General features: G+C 52.7%; 2 protein-coding genes across 3 annotated transcripts; both read left to right on the top strand.

The window, feature by feature from the left end:
- The first annotated feature begins 1,044 nt into the window (after positions 1–1,044).
- POLR1C (RNA polymerase I and III subunit C) lies at positions 1,045–11,609 on the top strand. The gene is made up of 10 exons (XM_061581736.1): positions 1,045–1,291; positions 3,402–3,473; positions 4,402–4,509; positions 5,511–5,643; positions 6,128–6,247; positions 6,662–6,814; positions 8,294–8,443; positions 8,776–8,843; positions 9,478–9,526; positions 9,995–11,609. The coding sequence occupies exons 1-10, from the start codon at positions 1,220–1,222 to the stop codon at positions 10,156–10,158; spliced, it is 1,089 nt and encodes a 362-aa protein (XP_061437720.1). The 5' UTR covers positions 1,045–1,219; the 3' UTR covers positions 10,159–11,609.
- Positions 11,610–14,729: 3,120 nt separating this feature from the next.
- On the top strand, positions 14,730–25,571 carry FBXO28 (F-box protein 28). 2 transcript variants are annotated; one of them, XM_061581522.1, is made up of 5 exons: positions 14,730–14,945; positions 21,547–21,656; positions 22,110–22,248; positions 22,726–22,918; positions 24,285–25,571. In XM_061581522.1, the coding sequence occupies exons 1-5, from the start codon at positions 14,850–14,852 to the stop codon at positions 25,217–25,219; spliced, it is 1,473 nt and encodes a 490-aa protein (XP_061437506.1). In that variant the 5' UTR covers positions 14,730–14,849; the 3' UTR covers positions 25,220–25,571. The 2 variants fall into 2 exon arrangements, with proteins under 2 accessions (XP_061437506.1, XP_061437511.1); XM_061581527.1 differs by having other exon boundaries at positions 24,291–25,571.
- Positions 25,572–25,894: the final 323 nt, after the last annotated feature.

Here is a 25,894-nt window from a genome sequence, read left to right on the forward strand (position 1 = left end):
AAAGTATTGGGAAGGTAAACAAAATAACTTATACGAATACAACTAAACAAATGTGTTTTTTGTATCATACCAGGTAAAGCCCAATGAAGTATTAACTGATTTTATAGAGGCCATCGCCTCCTCCCAGTTCTGTCGAATATCCTCTAATCTGAAATGTTTATTTATTTAAAGGGCCATTTATATGAAGGGCCATTGGCCGAAACGTCGCCAATTATATATATTGTTATTGTATCAGGCCACGCGGTGTTATTGATTGATGTGTTGAGTTTTGTGTTTACTTATCAAGACGTAACACCTTCTGAGCTGACAATGCTTTTCCCACTAAGAGACAAACCAAATACTCATTCAATTCGTCTCCTTCACTGATCTATCCCTCCACATACAAAACAAAGAACAGGCACTTCTCTACTTACGAACGAGTTAGGTTCCAGATGACTGTTCGTTAAGTCCAACTTTACTCCTGTCGATTCCAAACACGTATGGCATGTAAACACGGGGAATGGCTTTTAAAGTTGTATAATCTCATGTAGATGCCACTGGTTCTTCATGTTCTGCAGATGTAGATGTCACTGGTTCTTCACGTTCTGCAGATGTAGATGCCACCACCTCCATCTATTGCGCGGCGATTGAACTTTCGACTCTCGGTCTGAACAGGGAACTGGACATGCGGACCTGGTTCGTTCGTATCTGTGAAAGTTCGTAAGTCGAGTGTTCGTAAGTAGAGGATTTCCCGGTATGGTTTTAAACACATTGCTTTGTTCCTACAAAGAGGTATGGCTGAAGGATGTGTAAATACTCTCTACACGGAGAGACATATATAGGATAAATATGATACAGATAGATAATGAAAATTATTATTAGATATTTTCAACACGACCAGAATTATTATTTAATATTACCGTATTCTGTTCAGTCTAGAGGTAAAAAACCTCTGCCCTATCCCCAGCTGGAGCAGGAGCGCTCTCCACCCCCACCAGATGCTAGATTTCCGATTACGACCCTCACAAACCCCCATTACATTTCATATCACGCATTAGGCCGAGCACGTGGAGGGTCGCGCGCACGTGGCTCCGGCACGCCCGTAGCGCGTCTGCGCTATCAAATCAAATCCCGCGCACCACAAGGCCCCGCTTAAAGCCTCGGCATCGCCTGAGCGCCCTGCGGCCGCAGTCTCCTCGCGGAGCCGCAGAGTCTCGAATCTCCCGGGGGTCACGGAGCCATGGCGACCACGGCAGACAGGGTGACGGAGATGCGCGAACGAGTCCTCCTCAGCGAACACGGCGTGACCAACGTGAGTCTTTTAGTCGAGGATCAACATCGCGGAATGGTGGACGATGTGGTGGTGGTTAGTGGTGGTGATGGTTGTGCTGGACATCCACCACCCTCGTGTACTGTTCAAGTTTCAAGTTTATTTATTTGGTATAGCCCTGTGAGCCATTGGGCTCTTGAATCGGGTGCAACCGCAACAAACAAAAAACAAAAACATGAACAAAAAACATCTTAAAGTGAATATGTGACTAAGTGCAAACAGAAAATCCAAGAAAAGACAGCAAAATATGTGCCAGCCATCATAGGTGCTCGCTAACACCACTTGCCCAAACATTATGTGAAGGCTTTACAGAGCTATCTCTGTGTTAGTTTAGGTGGTGTACGTGATGGTGGTGAATGAAGTGGTGGTCATGATGATGTAGGAGGTGATGGTGGATGTTGGTGATGGTGGTGGATGTGGGTGATGGTGTGCGTGGTTGGGTAGTGGAAGATGTGGTGCCGTGGTGGTGATGGTGTAGATGGTATTAGTAATGGGGAGGTGGACGATGGTGGTGCATTTTTGTTGTTGTTGTTGGAGGTGGTGGTGGAAGAGGTGAAAGATGTGGTGGAGGTAATGGTGGAAGTGCAGGTTTCTGGTTGGGGCCATTGGGAATGAGATCCCTTGTGATTATCCCCGATTATCTCTTGTGTGTCTATGCTATCTCGCGCTTTATCTCAATTTATCTTTAAATTGTCGTCTCGCACTGATGCTTTCCCGCACATCCGATTAGCAGGGTTGGCTACGTACGGCGTGAAAGAAGTTCAACATACAGTGAATACATGCTGGTAGCCGCAGTCAATGCTGACTGGACTTTGGAATCTGGGATGATGTGCGGTATGTGGGTGGTGATTGATGTCTGGAGGCGCGACCCCCTGCCTTGATCCTCCTCTGTCTTGATCCTCCTCTGTCTTTCATAAAGATCATGAGCCATGGTCTATCCACTGCTTGAAGAAGGCCTCCCCCACCCTATTGCAATCCCGCACCATCCAGCGATGGCACGATCCGTCTCGCACCCACACACACAACGTGAGCTGAGCTCTCATCACTCCATCTGTAAATGTAAATAAATCCTGGCAGGAATTGTTTTCATATAATATTTTGAAGATTTTTAGAAAGTGGTAAAGTTAACAAATTATTTGGTGATATTGCATCGGCAGTGGTGCACAGGCACATAACAAAAACATGAATGTGCTGTGAACGACCATTGCCCACAACGTCCCCAATAAGGCCACAGTGTTATTTACGAATGTGTTGAGGTTTTATTTGAAATAAAATATTTGGTGACCAATGTTCATGCTAGTTAGTACTTGAAAATTAGTTAGTACTAATTGCTAGTTAGTATTTCAAAATCCTGATCTTGGCTTAGCTTTGTTACTCCTTAAAGTTAGGTCCACAGCTGAGTGATCCATTACCGAAAACACATTGTCCTGCGGAGGGAGCTGGTAGGAACGTTGGGTTGCTCGGTCAATGGCCAGGGTCAACGGCGGCGTGGTGTATTCCGCAAATATGCCCGACTGTGAGGGCGGGCACAAGCCGGCGTGAGTAGGTTAAACGTTGAGTTTTATAAGGGCACCACGGGGTGACCAGCCCCTCCCCACCCAGCCCCTCCCCACCCAGCCCCTCTCTTCCCACCCAGCCCCTCCCTGCACGACGGACGGACACAATAATCCCCTGTGGGCTGGTGTAACCTGGCGGTTCCTACCAGTATAAATCGTTTAGCCTTAATCACTTGCAACTGCGTTGTCTGCATCTGAACGAATAGTTGCGCAACAAGGAAATAAAAATTACATTCAGAATTGTAACAACATATCATAGTTGGCAAATGACTAACACGCGATGAAATGTTGCTGAAAATCAGATAGACTTCAAAGTCGAGCCTTTCTGCTGTGATAACCATCTGGTTGTCTAACTGCTCCCAACTGGTTTCAGACAGCCACGTATAAGCGATTCAGTTTGGATGTAACCAACTTATGCAATTAAACTCTCAACCCGTAGACCCTTGAACCCAGTCCAAAAACGGTGACCTTGCTCCGCTGACCCTGCTCTGCCGACTCGTCGTCTTGACCCCTTGGCGACCTCTGAACCACTGCAGGTTCATTCGACGGACTTCCCCGGCAACTACGCGGGCTACGATGACACGTGGAACCAGGAGAAGTTCGAACAGGTGAGTGAAGAGTACTTTGTCGATTTGTAGCCCTGGCTTGGCAGGGTATGGCATTAAAAGCGAGTGGAATGATTTTCACGTTTTCCCATCTATACAGGATTTGAGTGATACCCACTCTGCCTTACACGATTGGGATATCTTTTGATTCTGTGGGTTTCCTCCCTCTTATATGCTCGACAATGGAGTTGTCCAAGCATCAAAATATAGGACCACAGAGTTTGGGCAACCGTTGGCACCAGTTCTGGCTGCCTTACAAATTCTCGAGAATTCTGAGATGCATTTTGCATGGATGGCACTATCAAAAAATAAAACACAAGTTACTTTAATACAAACCTACCACACATCAGTTTAGATCTTAAGTTTTCGTGACTGCAATGTTCCATACTCTTTAGTTCTTTCGGTAAAGTCACGTAGGTATAAAATAAAATAAAAAATAATCAAAAATAAAATAAATCACGACGTTTCGGAAGCAACACAAGCTTCCGTCATCAGGTGGGACAACCACAGCAAGAAACAAATTACTGTAGTGGGCAAGAGTCGCTCGTAACAAGATATTATATAAGGCAAGAACACACATCACCATAATTTATTGATATCGCATCTCAGATCCAGCTGAAATTAAGCTTTGTTTACATCCATAATCATCTTCCAAAAACATCTGGCCAGTGTGGAAGAGTAGGCCAAAATGTCCTGTAGAGGGGACTCTAGAGCTCCCTCCAACTGCTCGCAACTGGTTTTAGACAGCCACATATAAGCGATTCAGTTTTGCATGCGACCAACTTACCAAATTAAATTCTCAGCTGTAGCCCCTAGAGCTCCCTCTAGTCACTCTAGTGGGAGGCTCCTTCCGCTAGCAGTGGGGCGAGCGAGCCGTTGCAGGGCCGCGCCGCGCCGTACATCCCTGATACAAACCGCTGCGCTGCCGCAGAACTTCCGCATCGACGTGGTGCGCATGGAGGACATGGAGATGGAGTTCGACATGGTCGGGGTCGACGCGGCCATCGCCAACGCCTTCCGCAGGATCCTGCTCGCCGAGGTGCGGCGCACAGACACTCGTCCAGAGAGCAACCGGCGATCTGGGACCCACTTCTGGGGCGCTCCCCGTGAACACAGGCCGCTAGGGAAGAAGGGGGTAGAGAGGGGGGGGGGGGTATCCCCTCTGGCTGTACAAAGTAAAGCCAGTTAAGGCCCACTGAGCTGTATAGCTTGTGTTTCAGAAGCGACCTGGCCATCACAAATGACAGCTCGATCAAGTGGCTTACCGCTTGGAAATTTATAGCTCTGAACGTGTAATGTTGATTCCAAATGTGGAGGGGAAAATCGGAGGACCCAGAAAAAAATCCACTCGACCACAGGGAAAACATGCAAACTTTAAATATACAAGCGTCATGGTCGGGATTGAACCCATGACCTGTATACCAGGCGAGGTAGTTAACATTTTGCTACCATGGCGCCCCAATGGCTGGGACAGGCCCGGTAGTGTAAAAAATGTGGTCGTCCTGGGCCTCGCTTAGGCTCGCTTGGCCTGGTGCGGCGTGTAAAATCATCGCCACTGGGCAGACAAATGCAGCTGGGCGTGGTGCTGGCCACCCAACCCCTCGTGTTCTGTGCTGGCCTTCATAGGTGCTAGCAAACATCTATTGCCCTAACAGTCTGTTCAGGTTATACGGGGGATCTTGGTCTTTTTGTGTGTGTATGTGTGAATGTGTGAATATGTTGCGCAGTGATTAGCGCACTGCACGATGAGCCAGGGATCCGAGTTCGATTTCTCGCTCATGGCCAACACCAGTTTCGATGATCTGAACCAGTCCTGGGCCTTCCCTAGGCGGACTCCACCTCAAATTAGTACCTGGTGCGATGTGTAAGCATCATCACTTGGGAGACAGGCCCTCGTGCGTGCTGCTGGCCACCCACCCCCTCGTGTACCGTGCCGGCCCTCATAGGTGCTCGTTGACAGCACTTGCCCCAAAATATCTGTTTAGGTTATATACGGTGGTGTGAGTGAGCGCGGCTCATTGCCTCTGCGTGCCGCTACAGGTGCCGACGATGGCGGTGGAGAAGGTGTTCATCTACAACAACACGTCCATCATCCAGGACGAGATCCTTGCCCACCGCCTGGGCCTCATCCCCATCCACGCAGACCCCCGGCTCTTTGAGTTCCGCAACCCGGGTAACAAGCGGCAGCAGCAGCAGCAGTAGTCGTAGTAGAGTAGTCGTAGTTTTTGTAATGGTAGTTATAGTAGCAGTAGCAGAAACAACAATAGTAGCAGTGGTAATACTAGCAGTAGTAGCAATAGTAATAGCAGCAGTCGTAGGAGCAGTAGTAATATTAACACCAGTAGTAGCAGCAATGATCATAGTTGTAGTAGCAGTAGTAGCAGCAGTATCAATAGCAAAGGCAGCAGTTCTAGTAATAGCAGTGGTAATCATAGTTATAGTCTTCATAGTAGCAGCAATAGGCATAGTAGCACTAGTAGTTGTATTAACAGGTACCACCGCACCGTGCACACATGGCACAGTCAACTTAATTAGTCGATTAGAGTACATTCTCCAATTTCATTAAATTCAGCGTTTCACTGAATTTGGCGAAAGTGCAACTCGGCAATGTGTAAACGTTGGCTTGGCCGTTACATGATGGGCAACCGTCTGCGCAGGTGACGAGGAGGGTACGGACATCGATACGGTGAAGTTCCAGCTCAAGGTGAAGTGCAGCAGGAACCCCAAGGTTCCCAAAGACTCCTCCGACCCCAATGAGCTCTACATCAACCACAAAGGTGTGGCGGCACCTCCACGGGTGGTGGGGACGGCGGGTGTGTGTGTGTGTGTTATGTGTGGTTGTGTAGAGTGTGTGTGGAGAACAGGTCCTCCACGGAGGTGGTTGGGCGGCTAGGATGGTGAAGAAGTGTGTGCGTGTGTGGGGAGCGGTAGTGCAGCGGTTAGCGCATTGCGCGATGAAACAGCGACCCGAGCTCAATTCCCGCTCACGGTCAACACCAGTGACGATTATCTGAATCGGTCCCGGGCCTCGTCTGTGTGTGTATAGTGCACACGATGTTGCGTTCTGAAGAACTCGTGCTGTGATATCCGTGCCTGTACGACAATCTTTTCCCGTCTGACCCCCCCCGCCCCTCCAACACTCACCCCCACCTCTTCGTCCTCTTCGTCCTCATCTTACGCTGCCCCCGCAGTCTATTCGCGGCACTTGCGCTGGGTGCCGCTGGGAAGCCAGGCGGACGTGTACGCCGAGGGCTCCATCCGGCCCGTGGACGACGACATCCTCATCGCTCTGCTGCGGCCGGGGCACGAGATCGACATCATGGTGCACTGCGTCAAGGGCATCGGTGAGACGAGAGCGCTGCAGCGCGATCAAGACGCACTGTGGCGGAATCGCCGATCATGCAGATATTAGCCAATCGCAAAAAGTAGGCGGTTCAAACCACGCAATACTGGCCAATGGGATCACTTGATCCATGGATCGCTTGGCACTGAAAAACTAATTTAATATTTTTATTTTACCTGGTAAGGCCCACTGAGCTATATAGCTATTACCAGAAGCAACCTGGCCACAAATGATAACTCAACAAAGTGGACATTTCTAACAGAAAAATACTTTCAAACGCATGTTTCTAAATGTGGAGGAGAAAACCGAAGAACCCAGAGAAAAATCCACGTGACCACATGGAGCACATGGAAACTCCAAATATACTGGCATCGGGGTCAGGATTGAACCCACAACCGCCTGTATACCAGGCGAGGTAGATAACATCTTGCCACCATGGAATGGATGCAGTGATTAACCCTCAATTGTTTTGTGATTGGTGAATAAAAAACAGACATTTTAACATTGCAGTCGGATCAACAATGAATTGAATCGATATCATAGACCTCGATTGAGGTTCCACACGACCATACTTGAGCAAAGACGCCGTACAGGCAATGCCTCAGCAATTTTCTTCCATATATCACTGATCAGTTATTTTGCTGACTGCCTGATTTGATCAAATTACAGCATAGGTGGTGATGGTTGTGGCGGTGGTGGATATTCTATGACTCATCTTCTTGGTTCTTTCGGTAAAGTCACGTAGAAGGGAAATAATAAAATAGTAAAAATAAAACATAATAATATACAATTCTCACGACGTTTCGGCCACAACGCAAGCAGCCGTCCTCAGGTGAAGAAACGTCGTGAGAATTGTATTTTATGATGTTTAAATTTTATTATTTTATTATTTCCCTTCTACGTGACTTTACCGAAAGAACCAAGAAAATGAATCCCTGCAGTCACGAAAGCTTTAAATCGAAATTTATTCTATGACTCGTAAAAATGTTTGCGTTAATTCCACAACTAAGATCGGTAAAAAGAGTAAGAACCTACACAGATACCAAATGTACTAAAATATTATTAATGGTGAATTGGGGTGATGCAGGTGAAGAGCCTGACACCAGTAGCATTTTGGACATTGAGTTTAGAGGTGAGGGATGCGGTGAGGTGAGGGATGTGAGAATGCTGTAGAGGAGAAAGTTGCCATAACCTTGAAGGGATGTGAGGTAGGAATGTCTGGGCGAGGGTGTCTGGTGCAGAGGTCGCAAACGGGTTTTGATTCCTTACCCGTACCCGGCCGCACCAGGGTCGCAAACGGGTACCCGTACCCGTACCCGGCTGGGTACGGGTAGCCGGGTATCGGGTAGGGTACAAATATCGGGTACCCGGTTGCAACCTCTGGTCTGGTGGCAGCTGGGGTACGGAAGTGACGGATGCCGAGCTTGCGATTCTTAATCGTGATTTTGAATACCTCTCTGTTGGCGATCTCGCACCGCAGGCCGGGACCACGCCAAGTTCTCCCCCGTGGCCACGGCGAGCTACCGACTTCTGCCGGAGATCCGGCTCTTGGCGCCTGTTGTCGGGGCACTGGCGCAAAAGCTGCAGAGCTGCTTCTCTGAGGGGGTGATTGGCGTGGAGGAGGTGGATGGTACGACGCAGCGAGTCGCCCCCTTTCCCTCGCCCCGTTGTTCCCTGCCCCATGCACCGTCGAGAATACAGCTCGCGGCCAACATTGCTGACGAATATCTCAACCGGTCCCGAGCCTCTCCTAGGTCGGCTCGGCCTTAAGCGATGACCTGGTGGGGTGTCTAAACATTTCCACTGGGGAGGCAAAAGCGGCCGGGCGTGGTGTTGGCCACCCACCCCCTCGTGTGTTGTACCGGCCTTCATGGGTGTTTGCTAACAGCACTTGCCCCAACAGTTCATTGAGGCTATACGGGGGATCTTTGTCTCGTGTGTGTATACGTGCTGCGTGCGCAGGAGAGAAGGTGGCCAAGGTTCTGAATGCCCGGCTTGACACGTGTAGCCGAGAGGTGCTGAGGCATGAGGTGAGAGCGCCACCCCAGCGGGGTCCACCCTTGTGGTCTCCCCTCCCACCACCCCAGCGGTGTCCACCCTTGTGATCTCCCCTCCCACCACCCCAGCGGTGTCCACCCTTGTGATCTCCCCTCCCACCACCCCATGCTGTTCGAGTGGTTGCATTCGATAATCGTTGGCAAGTATTGCCTGAACCGGTGCTGGGTCCTTCACCTCCACTCATCCAACATTGGATCAACAAAAACGCTGTACATGTGCATTTGCTGTTGTATTTGTTGCTGTTTCGTGGCCTTGTTGTCTCTCCGATCATGGGGTTCACCCCGCCTGCAAGCACGCCCTTCACTGGACGGAATCTTTTGGCACAACGTGGAACGCGCACCGTTATAATGCGGAAGGCGCCCGTTATAACACGGTTTCTGAGTGGTCGACGACGAACTACTTTGTTGAGCTGCATGGCTGAGTGGGAGTGATGTGGTACGCGGAATAATACGGTATTGCGGCGGTGTGCCCTCAGTTATTTGTCCCACCATCTTAATGTGCGTGCGTACATCGTATCTCGCCAAATATCCTTACATTATTTATAAGGAAATGTTTTCGCTTGACGCGTTTTTCACTTAACGCGTCGCTTGTGTGTGTCGTGCGCAGGATCTGAAGGATTTGGTGCAGCTGTGCCGCATCAGGAATCATTTCATCTGTGAGTTCCCAGCACCGCAAGACCCTCCCCCGTTATTCTGTCGCTGCGAATTAAACGCTTACAAAGACAAGCGCGTTTCAAAGCATCACAGAATCCATGCGTACGGTGGATTTTTCCGCACTTGGTTTCCGTTCCAAATGCGGCCACGTGGGTTAGGCCACGTGACGGGCAATTCTTCTCTCGAGCTTTCGCCAGAACGCACTCCTTGTGGGCAACTTCATGAGTCGGGAAGTGAGGAATATCTCCTGGCCTCCAGGTATCTGAATCTCCCTGAAGATGCCCTGCAGTCGTGTGTGGCAAAAGCTTGAGAGAAGATATGCTCAACACGCAGCCTAACTCCATAAGGACCACACTTGGATTTTAAGTGGCTGTGGAAAAAACCTCCAGCCAGATAGATTTTGGTCATTGTGACGTAATGCCGCTTGTCGTGGTGCGTGTGTGTCCCCCCCCACTCCACCAACCCCGCAGTCTCGGTGGAGTCGACGGGGGCCCTGCCGCCCAGCGTGCTCGTGTGCGAGGCAATCAAGGTGCTGATGGAGAAGTGTCACAAGTATCTTAACGAGCTCGACTCCAAGGAGGACGACGACGATGATGAGGAGGAGGCGGCGGCGGCGGCAGCTGACAAGATGTGACGTGACGTGGCGTGTCGGGTTCGGAACCGTCATCTGGTTGTTGTCCTACAGGGTGTCAGAGCCATAGCTGCTTCAACTGCTGCTGCTGGAGCAGCATCACCATATTCTCTGAATTATGAGATTCATTGGATTGTAAAGTAACTTTTCTGACACCGAGCACAAGTTTGGGTTTGCGTCTCACTTTCTGAAAAATCTTACAATCCATACGAAACTGGAACCTCTTTTTCCCACCGCATAACCGAACCGCTCCAGGGCCCCTGCCCTGGAGCGGTTCGGGAGGCGCCGATGTTATTTTTCGACCGCGGAAGCTGAGCCGTGCCGCCGACGTCGCTCGCGGTCGTTGCGTGCGTCGTGCGTCGTCATGCGTTCGAGTGTACCGACGCAACGTTTGACGAAAGTGATCAACTCCGCCCCCCCCACGACCCCCGACCCCCTTGCTTGGCCCCGAGCCAGATTCCGATGTCTCGTGACACCGGCGAATCATTGTTTGGTTTTTAGCTCCGCTCAGCCAAATTGCCGGTGGGGGGGTGGGGGGGGAAATACCCGTACAGTGAGGGCCCCCCTCGCTGGCTCAACGCTGCTGGTTCTGCGAGCCCCGAGGCAGCCGTTGGCGAGGGGGACGGGGGGGAGTGCTTCGTAGAGTGATGTTGGTGTGTAGAATTCTTAAACTAAAGGAACATTTTTTTAATTTGACCAGGTAAAGCCCACTGAGCTCCAGATAGCTCTTTTTCAGAAGCGACCTGGCCATAAATAATAGCTCAACGAAGTGGCTTGTCACGTGGAATTATTGTAGCCGCCAAATACTCTAAACTCATGTTTATTCTAAACTTGGAGGGAAAAACCGGAGGACCCGGAGAAAAATCCATGCAACCACGGGGAGAGACATGCAAACTCCAAGTATACAGGTGTCAGGTTCGGGATCATACCCACGGCCTTCTGCATACCAGGCAAGGTAGTTAACATCTCACCACCGTGGCACCCATTCATCTCCTACGCTCGCGATTCTGTGACTCGCAGTGCTGGATCAAGATTACATAATTTTGTTTTTCTCTTTTGTGATTAAAGCTACCCGTCGTGGCTGTAGGTGTCCCATGAACCATCATTTTCATAAATGTTAAACAGTGTATTCTTAACACACGCGATTCGATGTGTTATGAATTTAAGAATTGATTGTAATTGTTTTTCTTCTATTTTGCCAGCTAGTAATGTTTGTCTACCTTCATCCTAACTGCTCATTTCAGGGAGTTGTTAAAATTCTCAATGGTTAAGTTCAGTTCGACTGCCGCGTAGACGGCACTATGTCACCGTCAACATTATTGTCTTAATTTATATTGTCATAACAGGCACGCAAAGTTGCTTTGTTCATTTGGACCTTTATCGTTCCACCCTTTTTGAAACGAATTGTCCAACACTGTTCCAACTGAGAATAATAAATACGAAAAGTCTGGCAATGTTTCGTTTAACATTGATTTTGCTTCATTATTTTTGCTTAAACACCTCAGGTTGATACGAAACCGGATATGAATGTGAATGACGGATGCCAATGAACTCAACGTTGGGGGGGACATTGAAACGCCGTAAATATCACAATAGCCATATGCTGTCTCCACAACATCCTTTATGGGTCTCCTTGGACACTCCACGTGGGTCCCCTTGGCCACTACACGTGTATCCCCTTGACCACTCCACGTGGGCCCCCTTGCCCACTCCACATGAGGTCCCCTTTGGCCGCTTCACATTAACCCCAAAGTGAGATTTTGCTCATATCTCAAACGAGCATTCAGACGGTGCGCTTCTGTTTACATAACTGAGCCAGTTTATATAAATTGCACATTCATGTGGTGGGGGTGAGTAAATCTAATGGACAACCACTAATGACTTCTCCCACAAAGTGGTAACTATTTTATCGCTCCCCGAGGGAGGAATGATGGGCTGAGTCAACCCCCCCTCGCCCAACCAGGATTTTAACTGGCAAGCTTCCAATTAAGGGCCGCGTTTCGCCGGCCACTGCGCCACCAACTTGAATCAACTACCGTATATTGCAAGACGCAACATTAATACGGTACATTAATTTCGTACAATAGTGTCTGTAATGATCAAACCCGCACGCTGTAGAAAGTTCGGAAGGTCACGTGATAAAAACAACCTATCGGGCCTTTTACGAATCGAAAATAATCGACTGCCATACCCCCATCTACCTTGATGAATGTATGTTGAACTTCTTTCACGCTGTACGTAGCCAACCGTGCTCATCGGAGGCGCGGAATGAACTTCATGGAATTCAACTTACATTAAATCAGGCTGGCTGTCGATACAGAACTCGCTGGATTCATCACGAGTCACTCGCTCACCATCATTGGTCAGTCGCCTCCTTGTCACTCTTATACCGCTGCCACAATGATTGATGACGCTTCCGTGGTGAACACCCATTGATTCATCCACCCAGGTTGAGGGATTCTACATTATAGACTGCCAGTACACTCACTCAGGTTAAGGACCAGGCCAAGGTCTACATTATAGACTGCCAGTACACTTACCAAACTTAATAACCAATCTACAGTCTACATTACAGACTGTCAGTACACTCACCCACCTTAATAACCAGGCTACAGTCTACATTATAGACTGCCAGTACACTCACCCAGCTTAATAACCAGGCTACAGTCTACATTATAGACTGCCAGTACGCTCAATCAGCTTAATAACCAGGCTACAGTCTACATTATAGACTGTCAGTACACTCACTCAGCTTAATAACCAGCCTACAGTCTACATTATAGACTGCCAGTACACTCACCCAGCTTAATAACCAGGATACAGTCTACATTATAGACTACCAGTACACTCACCCAGATTAATAACCAGGCTACAGTCTACATTATAGACTGCCAGTACACTCACCAAACTTAATAACCAGGCTACAGTCCACATTATAGACTGTCAGTACACTCACCCAGCTTAATAACCAGGCTACAGTCTACATTATAGACTGCCAGTACACTCACCCAGCTTAATAACCAGGCTACAGTCTACATCACAGACTGCCAGTACACTCACTCAGCTTAATAACCAGGCTACAGTCTACATTATAGACTGCCAGTACACTCACTCAGCTTAATAACCAGCTACAGTCTACATTATAGACTGTCAGTACACTCACTCAGCTTAATAACCAGCCTACAGTCTACATTATAGACTGTCAGTACACTCACCCAGATTAATAACCAGGCTACAGTCTACATTATAGACTGCCAGTACACTCACCAAACTCAATAACCAGGCTACAGTCTACATTATAGACTGTCAGCACACTCACCCAGCTTAATAACCAGGCTACAGTCTACATTATAGACTGCCAGTACACTCACCCAGCTTAATAACCAGGCTACAGTCTACATCATAGACTGCCAGTACGCTCACTCAGCTTAATAACCAGCTACAGTCTACATTATAGACTGCCAGTACACTCCGATTAAGAACTAGGCTACAGTCTACATTCATGTTTTTTTTACTTTGATTAACTTTATTCCATAAAGAAGGTAAACGAATCGCTTAAAAAAATATACAAGTAAAACTAAACTTTAAAGAAAAATCTTACCCAGATAAAGCCCACTGAGGTATTAATGTATACTGGCAGGAACCTCCTGATTACACCAGCCCACAGGGGATTATTGTGTCCGTCGTGCAGGGAGGGGCTGGGTGGGGAGGGTGGGGAGGGGCTGGGTGGTTAGGGTGGGGCTGGGTGGTTAGGGTGGGGAGGGTCTGGGTGGGGAGGGTGGGGCTGGGTGGTTAGGGTGGGGCTGGGTGGGGAGGCGACGGTGGGGAGGGGCTGGGTGGGGAGGGGCTGGGTGGGGAGGGTGGGGAGGGTCTGGGTGGGGAGGGTGGGGCTGGGTGGGGAGGCGACGGTGGGGAGGGGCTGGGTGGGGAGGGGCTGGGTGGGGGGTGGGAGGGGTGGGGCTGGGTGGGGAGGGGCTGGTCACCCCATGGTGCCCTTATAAAACTCAACGTTTAACCTACTCACGTCGGGTTGTGCCCGCCCTCACAGTCGGGCATATTTGCGGAATACACCACGCCGCCGTTGACTCTGCCCATTGACCGAGCAACCCAACGTTCCTACCAGCTCCCTCCGCAGGACAATGTGTTTTTTCAGAAACGACCTGGCCACAAATGATAGCTCATAAAATTGGCGTATCATAATTGCAACAAAATAATCAGAAGCATGTTGATTGTAAATATCACGATTATCGCGATATTTCCCTCCTACAATCGAGTGTTTTCCGTTTAACCAGGTGAGAGCGATGAGACCATGATGGTTCTACTTAGAAGAATTACGACGAGACGCTATGATAGTGGGGAAGGCAGGAGATAGAGAAAAAAAAAGTGCGATTATCGCGATAATCGTGCACCCTTTGTAGCACGCGATATATCGCGATATCGCGTGACGTCACCGCGCCACACCCCCCCCCCCAAAGTTGGCCGTGACGTCACGTCCGCGTCACGTGCGCAGGAAGTTCCGCTTCACTAACCTCCCACCCCCCCCGCCCCTCAGGCTCCTCCCCCTTTCCCCCCCCCTCCCCGCGGAGGAGGAGGACATCTTGCGAGCCCCCCCGCACCGCCACTCGCATCCTCCTCCTCCTCCCTCCTCCTCCTCCTCTCCTCGTCGCCTCCCGGGGCTCGCACCGCGGGGCCGCATGGAGGCGGAGAGCGAGCTGCTGTCGCTGCCGTCCGTCGCCATGGACGCGGTGCTCGCCTTCTGCAGCTACGACGAGATCAGCGGCCTGCGCCTGGTGGGAAGGGGGCGGGGCTGTGTGTGGGGGGGTGGGGGCGGGGCTGTGTTGGTGGGGGGGTATAATGGGGGGGGTATAATGGGGGGGGGGGGGTAAATGGGGGGAGTGGATGGGCTAAAGTGGGGGGGGGGGGGGGTGGCGATATAATTATGGGGCGGGGCTAAAGTTGCGGGGCGGGGCTTAGGCGAGACGAGAGGTGCGGTGCCCCCGAGTGAAGGGTTGCGAATGCGGGGAGGGGGCGGTGTCTGTTGTGTTGTGGGCGGAGCGAAGGGGGGGACTAAGCGGGAGCGTGGCTTACAAAGGGCGGGGTGAGGCTGAGGGGGGGTTAGGCTGAGGGGGGCGTGAGGCTGAGGGGGGGGGGTTAGGCTGAGGGGGGGGGTGAGGCTGAGGGGGGGTTAGGCTGAGGGGGGCGTGAGGCTGAGGGGGGGGGGTTAGGCTGAGGGGGGGGTGAGGCTGAGGGGGGGTTAGGCTGAGGGGGGCGTGAGGCTGAGGGGGGGGGTTAGGCTGAGGGGGGGTGAGGCTGAGGGGGGGGGTTAGGCTGAGGGGGGGGGTGAGGCTGAGGGGGGGTTAGGCTGAGGGGGGCGTGAGGCTGAGGGGGGGGGTTAGGCTGAGGGGGGGGTGAGGCTGAGGGGAGGGGGTTAGGCTGAGGGGGGCGTGAGGCTGAGGGGGGGGTTAGGCTGAGGGGGGGGTGAGGCTGAGGGGGGGGGTTAGGCTGAGGGGGGCGTGAGGCTGAGGGGGGGGGGTTAGGCTGAGGGGGGGGTGAGGCTGAGGGGGGGGGTTAGGCTGAGGGGGGCGTGAGGCTGAGGGGGGGGGGGTTAGGCTGAGGGGGGGGTGAGGCTGAGGGGGGGGTGAGGCTGAGGGGGGCGTGAGGCTGAGGGGGGGGGGTTAGGCTGAGGGGGGGGTGAGGCTGAGGGGGGGGGTTAAGCTGAGGGGGGGGGTTAGGCTGAGGGGGGGGGGGTTAAGCTGAGGGGGGGGTTAGGCTGAGGGGGGGGGGGGTGAGGCTGAGGGGGGGGGGGTGAGGCTGAGGGGGGGATGAGGCTGAGGGGGGGGGGTGAGGCTGAGGGGGGGGTGAGGCTGAGGGGGGGGGTGAGGCTGAGGGGGGGTGGTGAGGCTGAGGGGGGGGTGAGGCTGAGGGGGGGGGTTAGGCTGAGGGGGGGGGGGTGAGGCTGGGGGGGGTTATGCTGAGGGGGGGGGTTAGGCTGAGGGGGGGGGGGTTATGCTGAGGGGGGGGGGTGAGGCTGAGGGGTTATGCTGAGGGGGGGGGGTGAGGCTGGGGGGGGTTAGGCTGAGGGGGGGGGGTGAGGCTGGGGGGGGGTGTAGGCTGAGGTGGGGGGGTGAGGCTGAGGGGGGGGGTGAGGCTGAGGGGGGGGTGAGGCTGAGGGGGGGGGGGGTTAGGCTGAGGGGGGGGGGTTAGGCTGAGAGGGGGGGGGGTGAGGCTGAGGGGGGGGTGAGGCTGAGGGGGGGGGGGGGTAGGCTGAGGGGGGGTTAGGCTGAAGGGGGGTGAGGCTGAGGGGGGGGGTTAGGCTGAGGGGGGGGGTGAGGCTGACGGGGGGGTTAGGCTGAGGGGGGGGGGTTGAGGCTGAGGGGGGGGGGGGTTAGGCTGAGGGGGGGGGTGAGGCTGAGGGGGGGGGTTAGGCTGAGGGGGGGGGTTAGGCTGAAGGGGGGTGAGGCTGAGGGGGGGGGTTAGGCTGAGGGGGGGGGGTGAGGCTGAGGGGGGGGTTAGGCTGAGGGGGGGGGTGAGGCTGACGGGGGGGGTTAGGCTGAGGGGGGGGGGGTGAGGCTGAGGGGGGGGGGGTTAGGCTGAGGGGGGGGGTGAGGCTGAGGGGGGGGGTTAGGCTGAGGGGGGGGTTAGGCTGAAGGGGGGTGAGGCTGAGGGGGGGGGTTAGGCTGAGGGGGGGGGGTGAGGCTGAGGGGGGGGTTAGGCTGAGGGGGGGGGTGAGGCTGAGGGGGGGGGGGTTAGGCTGAGGGGGGGGTGAGGCTGAGGGGGGGGGTTAGGCTGAGGGGGGGGGGTTAGGCTGAAGGGGGGTGAGGCTGAGGGGGGGGGTTAGGCTGAGGGGGGGGGTGAGGCTGAGGGGGGGGGGTTAGGCTGAGGGGGGGGGTGAGGCTGAGGGGGGGGGTGGGGCTTGGGGTGGGGACCCGAAAGTGGGAGGGGGCTGGACACCGTTGCCCCGGCAACCACATTTCCCACTGCACACGCGCTTACGCGCGCGCTCATTGGCTGACACGCGGCAACGTGGACCACGATTGGCTGAGCAGACCGGTTGTTGCGTATCTGCGCTAGGGAATGTGAACCGCGGCCTCTGCCCTTTAATTCTTATTTACAGACGCTGCCCTCTATTCATTGTTTCCTGATGCTGCCCCCATTCATAACCTTCACCTCCTAAAGCCGCCCTCATCGTGTTTACTGATTCTCCCCTCGGTTCATCATCCCCTGATGTTGCCCCTATTCATCACCACCATCTCATAATGCTGCCCTTTATACATCATGTTTACTGACGCTGCCCTATTCACAATCGTCTATTGGTGCTAACCTCCACTGCCCTCTTCATAATGTGTTGATAATTCCCCCTATTCAAAATGTGATGCCTTCCTCCGTTCATTATCTGCCAGTGCTGCCCTCTGTTCATGTATCTATAGCTGCCCACTTCATTATCATCTCTGCCTTGACCCCTCCTTGCATCTTGTAGCAAACAACCAATCGCCTCTGCCTACGTCTGTACAGTCGCTTAATGTTCACACAAAAAAAGTTATTTCCTGTTCAAACAAATGGTGGGAGCTGCTCATATCCTGTTTACAGGCCTGGGCCATTTGGATAAATGTACACATTCCCATGTGCGAGATTAGTCTGTCCACGGGCGAACACCTTTTTGACCTTCCCACAAAGTGGTACATACTTTATCGACCTCCACAAGAAACGCGATGTTCTTGTCCCACCCCGATGGGAGGTGGGGGGGGGGGGTCTTTTGAACTCGTCACCTGTTAACGATTGCTCGGCTTGCGCGCTCTGAACCACCGTTTCACATCACCGCCGCTTCCCCTGAAGCTCTCTCGTGAAAAGGGTGGAGTGGTGGAGGGGTAGAGGAGTTGAGGGATGGAGTGGAGTGGTGGAAGAGTTGGGTGAAGTGGTGGAGGGGTTGAGTGGTGGACGGGTGGAGGAGCGGAGTGGTGAAGTGGTGGAGGGGTGGAGGAGTGGAGTGGTGGAAGAGTGGAGTGGTGAAGTGGTTGAGGGGTGGAGTGGTGGATGGGTGGAGGAGTTGAGGGGTGGAGTGGTGGAAGGGTGAAGTGGTGGAGGAGTTGAGTGGTGCAGGGGTTGAGGGGTGAAGTGGTGGAGGAGTGGAGTGCTGGAGTGGTGAAGTGGTTGAGGGGTGGAGTGGTGGATGGGTGGAGGAGTTGAGGGGTGGAGTGGTGGAGGGGTGAAGTGGTGGAGGAGTTGAGTGGTGCAGGGGTTGAGGGGTGAAGTGGTGGAGGAGTGGAGTGCTGGAGTGGTGAAGTGGTTGAGGGGTGGAGTGGTGGATGGGTGGAGGGGTGAAGTGGTGGAGGTGTGGCAGAGTGGAGTGGTGGAGGGGTGGAGTGGTGGATGGGTGGAGGGGTGAAGTGGTGGAGGTGTGGCGGAGTGGAGTGGTGGAGGGGTGGAGTGGTGGATGGGTGGAGGGGTGAAGTGGTGGAGGGGTGGCGGAGTGGAGTGGTGCAGGGGTTGAGGGGTGGAGTGGTGGAGGGGTGGAGTGGTGAAGTGGTGGAGGAGTTGAGGGGTGGAGGGGTGAAATGGTGGAGGGGTGGCGGAGTAGACGGACGATGGTCAGTGAGAATCTGTGGAGAAGTGGACAGTTGAATGGTTAAACATGTGGATGGGTAGATGGGGAGACAGGGTATGTGTAAGATGTGGATTGTTGGGAGGCATGGAGAGTTAGGAGAGTGAATGGTGGGGAAGAGGTGAGTGGATGGGTGAAGAGCTCGATAGTTGGAATGGCAGAGAATTGGATGGGTGGCTGTGTAGATAGGTTAATTCGTGGATGAGTTGAGTGAACTCATGATTGGGTAGAGAGGAACCTGGATGGATGGATTGATGGATCATTAAGTGGATGGCTAGCGAGTCAAACATTTTATCAGGAAAGCCTCATCGATTCTCGAGACTTTTTCAGGAGCATCCTGTATTTGGGGTGTTTGGATAGTTTAATTGTAACTGGTGTTTGTGTGTGTGAAGAAACGAAATTGCGGTACCCACGAAAAAAACCCCATCACAATTACAGTGGATAACACAACAGGCCCTGCACATGAGTTCACAAACGAACTTGCAATACTGCCACCTCCATGCCACCTCATCACAACCCAGTTTGTTTCTAAAAGTATCACCAATCATCCCAATCCACTAACCCCAAACCTCGAAAGTGTGGGATCATGGGCGTACACCGTTAGGATGATGCGGTTCCCCCCAAATTTGTAGTTGGTTATTGTGTTGAATTTGTTATTTTTGTGACCCAGATCACTCCTGAAAATGAAACTACATCCTCGTCTCTTTTAGTTGAATAAACAAATGGACTTGAAATTTAGGTGGAGAGGAATATCGGCGGTCGAGTGGACGGGTGTGACGGTTGGGACAATTGGAGAGGTGGACATGTTGATCTGGTGGACAAGACCCCCCCCTCACCTCCATAGGCTAGCACTCATCCAATATCGCAGTGCGGGTTATCGCTAATCAGGATTATCCCCCAGCTAAGACGTTTCCTTCTGGGCAGCACCAGGAGAATTCTCATCCTACTATTCCTCCTGACCCTGCCCTCTCTCCTAAACACCCCTCCCCGCCGTTGCACTCTTGCCTGTTGCCACTGGGGCTAAGCCCTTCTCTCTCGGCCCGCCTGCCCCGGTCGATTTCACCGCCTGGACACCCGAAAGGCTACGCCACTGGGAGAGCTTCGCCTGCAGGGGCATGGCCGTCATTTGATGAGGAGGGGCAGGGTTGCGAACTTAAGGACCTCGGCTCTGCTGCGTCAAGTCTTCTGTCGCAGGGTTTGTTAATGACATTGAGTTAAATATAGACTTGGCGTGGAGGTGGAGTTTACGTAACCGAATCCGCAGGAGAATAGAAATAACGCATTAGGGACTAAAAATACGGCGGCAGTAGCAATGAGTGGAACAGGACCTCACGGATAAACACCAACCAGAGCTGTGATTGTCACAATAACAAGAGTAATAATGATGTCTTTGTTTACTTGGAGAAAGTTTGAGCCCTCCATTAACGATGCCGATTCATGTTTTATCGCAGCGTGTATAAACACGCACATTTACAATGCATCATTCAGCGACTGAGGTGGCCGAGTAAGCAGTTCTTAGTGACCTACTCACAATTGTGAGATCGCAATTGTAAGAGTGCGTACTTGCAGTCGTATCGCGAGTTACAGTCCTTAAGATTGTGAGTTCCACTCAGCCTGATAAAATAAGTACCACTTTGTGGGAAGTCAACAGTGGCTGACCTTATTCTCACTTCCTGTCCAATTTCGTCGCCCCCTTCTTCGTAGGCCGGTGCCCAGGCCCCTGTGGCCCGTGGGCGCAGGGGCAGTTGCACCGTCTACACACTCGGTAGCTACGCCAGTGAGAGCGGTCGTGTAGGGTTTCCTCCACAATGGTCTCGGGAGATGAGCATCACCACACACTCGTTTGAGACGGAAGCCACGTGGATTGCAGGATTTAAGAATCTGAATATTTATTTATGCTCGAGGAATTTGATGAGCTATTGAGCTCTTTATCACAGAGGTCCAGTAGGGGCAGGACAGACCGTTACAACAACAAACAATACAAAAACACAATAGCAGTGACAAGTAAAGGAAAAGTAAGCAAATCACTTGAATGGGCTCATGGAGTGGATCACCGGCTTTTCTGTCTGTTTCTTTCACTTACATTTTTTTTGCTCTTATTTTTTTGTAAACAAAGTGGCTGAGCACGGGCCCAAAACGTCAAGCGGTCAGCAACAAACAGCACAATACATCGGCGTCAACGCGTTCCTTGAGCGCGGTGATTATGAGTGCTTGGGGAAAAAGAGACAGGCATGGGAATAGGGAATTCCACGGTGGGGAGCAGTGAGAGGGAAGAAGCAGAGAGAGAGTGAGAGAGAAGTGTTACCTTGCTGATCTAAAGGAACATAAACCATCACGTGAAGCTCGGTCATTCTTGCAGCAGCTTTTGGCTGGCCATCGAATAAAGACGGTCACCGCATCGCACGCTTTAGGATGCGCTTCTGCGGCCGCCTGGAACGCTCTTCTTTCCGAGATTAGAAAGCCACGGGAGCTATGCATTTTTAAATCGTCTACATTGAAAACGAATTTCTTTAGAACTTCTTTTTGTGTTTACTTTGTTGTCTTTCCCCCACACCTCCGATCAGCACAGTTGGCTACGTACAGTGCGAAAGAAGTTAAACGTACGTACGTACAGTGTGGCCGATGAGCAGTGTGGATGAGACGACCCGATATTATGGATAATAAAAACACGATCGGTACTTGCGCGGCCGCGACTCGAACAGGCGTATCCCCGGCGTAAGAGTTGACTGCGATCGCGGAATCGTCAGCTTGCCCAGTGGTGAAGCTGTTGCCGTGCGCTTGCCGATGCCCAGGTCTGTAAGAAGATGAACGTGATTTGCCAGCGGGTCCTGAACCAGGGTTTCCTGCGGGTGGAACGCTACCATGCCCAGTGTCAGAAGCAAGTCAAGTCCCAGCTGCCCAGGTACGTAGGGTCCTCGTGCCAGCCAGCCAGCCACCACCAACAACAACAATAATACATCGGTGGATTCTAAACCTTCTTTGTATGGCTCCCAGTTGATACCACGTGTCCTTGTGGCCCCGCACCCCCCTCAACTCGCCACACTTGCGAACCCAGTTTAATCACAGCCGGCTGAGAACCCGGATTTGAACCCAGGCACTCGGCATTACCGTCTCGTGGTCTCTGACCCCTTAAGCCACCTCACAGAAAAACCCATCCTCGGGGCCACGCCAGAAGTAAAAGATCAATTTTCTTTTTAATTATGCAAGACTGACGAGTTTTCGTGCGTGGCTTGAATGCACGTGCGTTTTGTTTGTACGCTCACATTCAAATCGCGTCGTTCACTCGCCCCGTGCGTGCAAGTGCTCGCACTTACACCAGTGCTCATGTTCCCGCGTGTACGTGTGTGCGGCGCAGGCGCGAGTCGGAGCGACGCAGCCACCCGCTGGCGCGGCACGCGGACATCCTGGCGGCGGTGGAGACGCGACTCTCCCTGCTCACCATGACCTTTATGAAATACGTCGACATGAACCTGTGTTGCTTCATCCCCGGCAGAGTGAGTCCTCGCTCCCCCTCAACCCCCCTCGCTTCTCTTAGCTTCCCCCTTGCTTCCCCCTCACTTCTCTTAGCTCCCCCCTCGCTTCTTCCTCTCTTCCCCCTCCCACCCCCCTCGCTTCCTGTTGCTTGTCCCCTCGCTTCCAGTTTGCTCCCCGTCGCTTGCCCCTCGCTCCCCCCTCGTTCTCCCTCGCTTGCCTTAGCTTCCCCATCGCTTGCCCCTCGCTTCCCCCTCCCTCCCCCCTCGCTTTTTTCTCATTTCCCCCCAGCTCTGTAGTAGCCACTTCCTTGAGGGCGTTCTCTAACATGGGGGTATTGTGGCACTGCTCTACGAGAGATCCGACGCTACACTTCGTCTCGTGATGTGATGCCGATGCGACCCCCACCCCCCCCCCCCCATTTACTTGAAACTCCTCACCGTGTTGAACATCACCCCCCTACCCCACTGTCCCCCCCCACCGCCCCCCTGCTGTGACAGGTGATTGACGAGATCTACCGCGTGCTGCGCTACGTGAACGGCACGCGCACGCCGCAGCGCGCCCACGAGGTGCTGCAGGAGCTGCGCGACATCTCCTCCATGGCCATGGAGTACTTTGACGAGAAGATCGTGCCGGGCCTCAAGAAGAAGATCGGAGGAGACATGTCCACCCGCTTCCTGTCCGCCACCTCCGGTAGCCGCTCCACTCGCTCCCGCCGTGTCTCCGTGTCCCCACGTCTCCAAGTCCCCACACACTTTCTGTTTAAAATGTCTCCTTGCGTTTGTCACATTTCTCTCCCCGAGTCTCTCCCTGTGTTTGTGAAATTGGTTCTTTCGGTGTCTCTCTGCGTATCTCTCCCCATCTCTATTCTGCCACCTTAATCCGGGTCATCCCGTGTCAGCTGGATCAACAGAGGTCCATCCCTAACCATTTTGAAAAAATTAACCAGAGATACAAATGCATGGAATCAGAATCTTTATTTAGAATGGAGGGATCCAACGAGCTATGAAGATCTTTTTCACAGAAGGACATCTGAACCTTATGGTGGGACCCTGGGGTCCAGAATAAACAAAAGTAGAGAAATAAATTTATTTATTTATTTTTGGCGACTCCGTCCCGCCGCGCACATGAACGTCACGACCCACCTAGCGCAGATCATTCTGTTGTCATGTCGTCCAAGCGTAGTGAGGACGAATGCGTAGAAGAAACAAAACTTTTAAACTTTTATTAGCGCATCGTGCAGAGCTCGTCAAAAGGAATAGATCGCCATGTCGTTTGCCTTCAACAGACATAAAATGATGTCGCAACTCAGTTTATAAGGTTTATTTGTCAGTGGTGCCTTTTCAACAATGACCACAGAGTGTAGCGATGCAAATTGCAATTCAACTTAGCCGAAGGGAGGGCAAAACTAAAAAACACTCATGCAGCCAAAATTACAGGTCCCTGCCGAGATAAAATGGTGCTTCGAAAAAATTGGACCCCGTGACCTCCAAAATTCAACTGGGTTAAACTAAATCCAAAACCAAAAGTGAGCGTTGTTTTGCGCAGTTATTGGTGACCAGACTGAGACTGTTGAGAACCAGCTTAGCACTCTGACCTCTGATCCTGAGCCCACATATCCTCAAATCTATGCTTAGACTTATGGTACATGATGGATGCACGCACGGTTGGCTATGTACGATGCAAAAGAGGTTGAACATTTCTACAAACATGCACTGTGTTGGAATGGATAATTTAAGGTTCACGCAAGCTGTATGCGAATATTCAATTTAGCGAAATGGTTTAAACATATATGGTAAATACATATACGGAAAAAGTCATAAAAATGTCTACATATTTTTTTTTATCGAATCAAGATTCTGAATGGTGAATCAAGATCCTCAATGAATACTTAATCACTGGGCAAACGGCAGTGGTGGTGGCAGTGGGGAAAATCGTCACGTGCGTAATGATCGTTGTAAAGAATTCTCATTAACCCCGGGTGTCTTCTCGTCACGTCCGCCTCTTCCCCACCACCACCTCCTCCTCCTCTCCCTTGCTGTGCCTGTCGCCGATCAAGTACCAGGCCCGTCTGGCGCCCTGGCCACCGTGCAGCTCTTCTCGAAGCAGAGCTGCGCAAAGCAGGAGCTCAACAAGATGCAGACGCAGCTGAAGGCGAACAGCGCCGGACTGGGTGGCCTGCGCAAGGAGCTCAACGACCTGCGCGGCAAGCTGGGTGAGCTGCAGCGCCAGGTGCAGGAGCAGGAGCAGAAGCTGCTGGAGCAGAGCCAGGTGATGGTCGAGCAGAGCACGCGCCTGCTGGAGCAGGAGCGCAAGCTGGGCCAGACCGAGGCCAAGCTCGCGGAGCAGCACAGCGTGCAGCTCGCGCTGCCGCCACCGCCGCCGCCGCCGCCGCTACAACCGTCCAAGGACGGCGGAGCCGCGCCGTCGACTTCGGCGGCGGCGGACGCCGGTGACGTTGCTCTCGCTGCCGGCGTGGGAGGGAGGGCGGCGGGGCAATCGGCGCACAGACGTGGAGGTCGGGGTCGCGGTAGGGGTGGCGGACGCGGTGGTGGTGGTGGTGGTGGTGTCGACAGAGGCGACGGTTCCCAGCTGGCGCCGCCCGCCGCCGACCGGAGTCGCTCGCATCCCGGCGCCGTCGCGGCGCAGGGTGGCAGCGCCGGCGGTAGCGGCGGCAGGGGTGGCAGTAGCAGCAGCCACCGCAAGCGGTGCTTGGCACGGGAAGCCGCCAGTTCATCCGCTACCGCTTCCATCGGCGGCGACGGTGGGTGCGACGCCGCCAATTGTGCCGCCGCCACCACCACGGTCCCTGTCGCCGCCGGTTCCCCGTGCCCGTCCGCGACCGGTCACGCGCTGCCAAAACGGCGCAAGATGTTGCACGGAGATGAGGAAGCGGTGGGGGGTGCGGCGGCGCGGCGCACGACGCGCAAGGCTCACGGCACGACAGCCGCGGTCGACAGCAACAGCAGCAAGAGGCAACGCGCGAAGAAATAGCGCGGTCTGCTTCTTGCTGGCGCCGTGCGGCCGAGTTGTATGCATTGGTACATATTTGTCTAAAGCACAAATATTGGAATACGTACCTGTAAGATAGTGCAAATCTTTAATTGATGTATTTGTCTCGTCTCGTTAACAACACGCTTGCGTAATGGATTAATATTTTGTTGGGGTTTTTTCCTCCCTCCTTTACCAGCCCAGCCAACTCACTCTTTCTCTTCCCTGATGTGGCAACTTCTCATTTATACAATTATACTTCCAAATATGCATATATTGTCTCCTGCTTTTTCTTTTAATGTGTTCCAAATAAAGACCAATTTCAGTTGAATGCAGCGCTTTGCGTTTCCCCGTTGATGTTTTTTTCTTTTCTTTCTGACGAGCGTAAATGTGTCACGGGATTTGTTTTCAAACTCCGGGAGGCTACGATGCAGATCTGCGCCGAAGGGCACGGAAGAATTCTGGTGACGATTCATCAGCGAAACGAGTCGATAGACGAGTTCGTTTCAGACTACCGGATAGAAGGCCTAGAGACTTTCATGTAGACCTACTTCGAGGCCCCATAGAATTGCATTAACTGAGCTGTGATGAGACCAGGTTCTGAAGTGTGTTGCATCGAAGAGGTGCCATACCCTGATTCGTCAGGAGAAGGCAGTACAGCAAGTGCGACGAATCGCC

This window comes from Lethenteron reissneri, chromosome 8 (genome assembly GCF_015708825.2).
Source record: "Lethenteron reissneri isolate LAM-NWPU_2019-01 chromosome 8, ASM1570882v1, whole genome shotgun sequence".
In the NCBI taxonomy this organism is placed as follows: Eukaryota; Metazoa; Chordata; class Hyperoartia; order Petromyzontiformes; family Petromyzontidae; genus Lethenteron; species Lethenteron reissneri.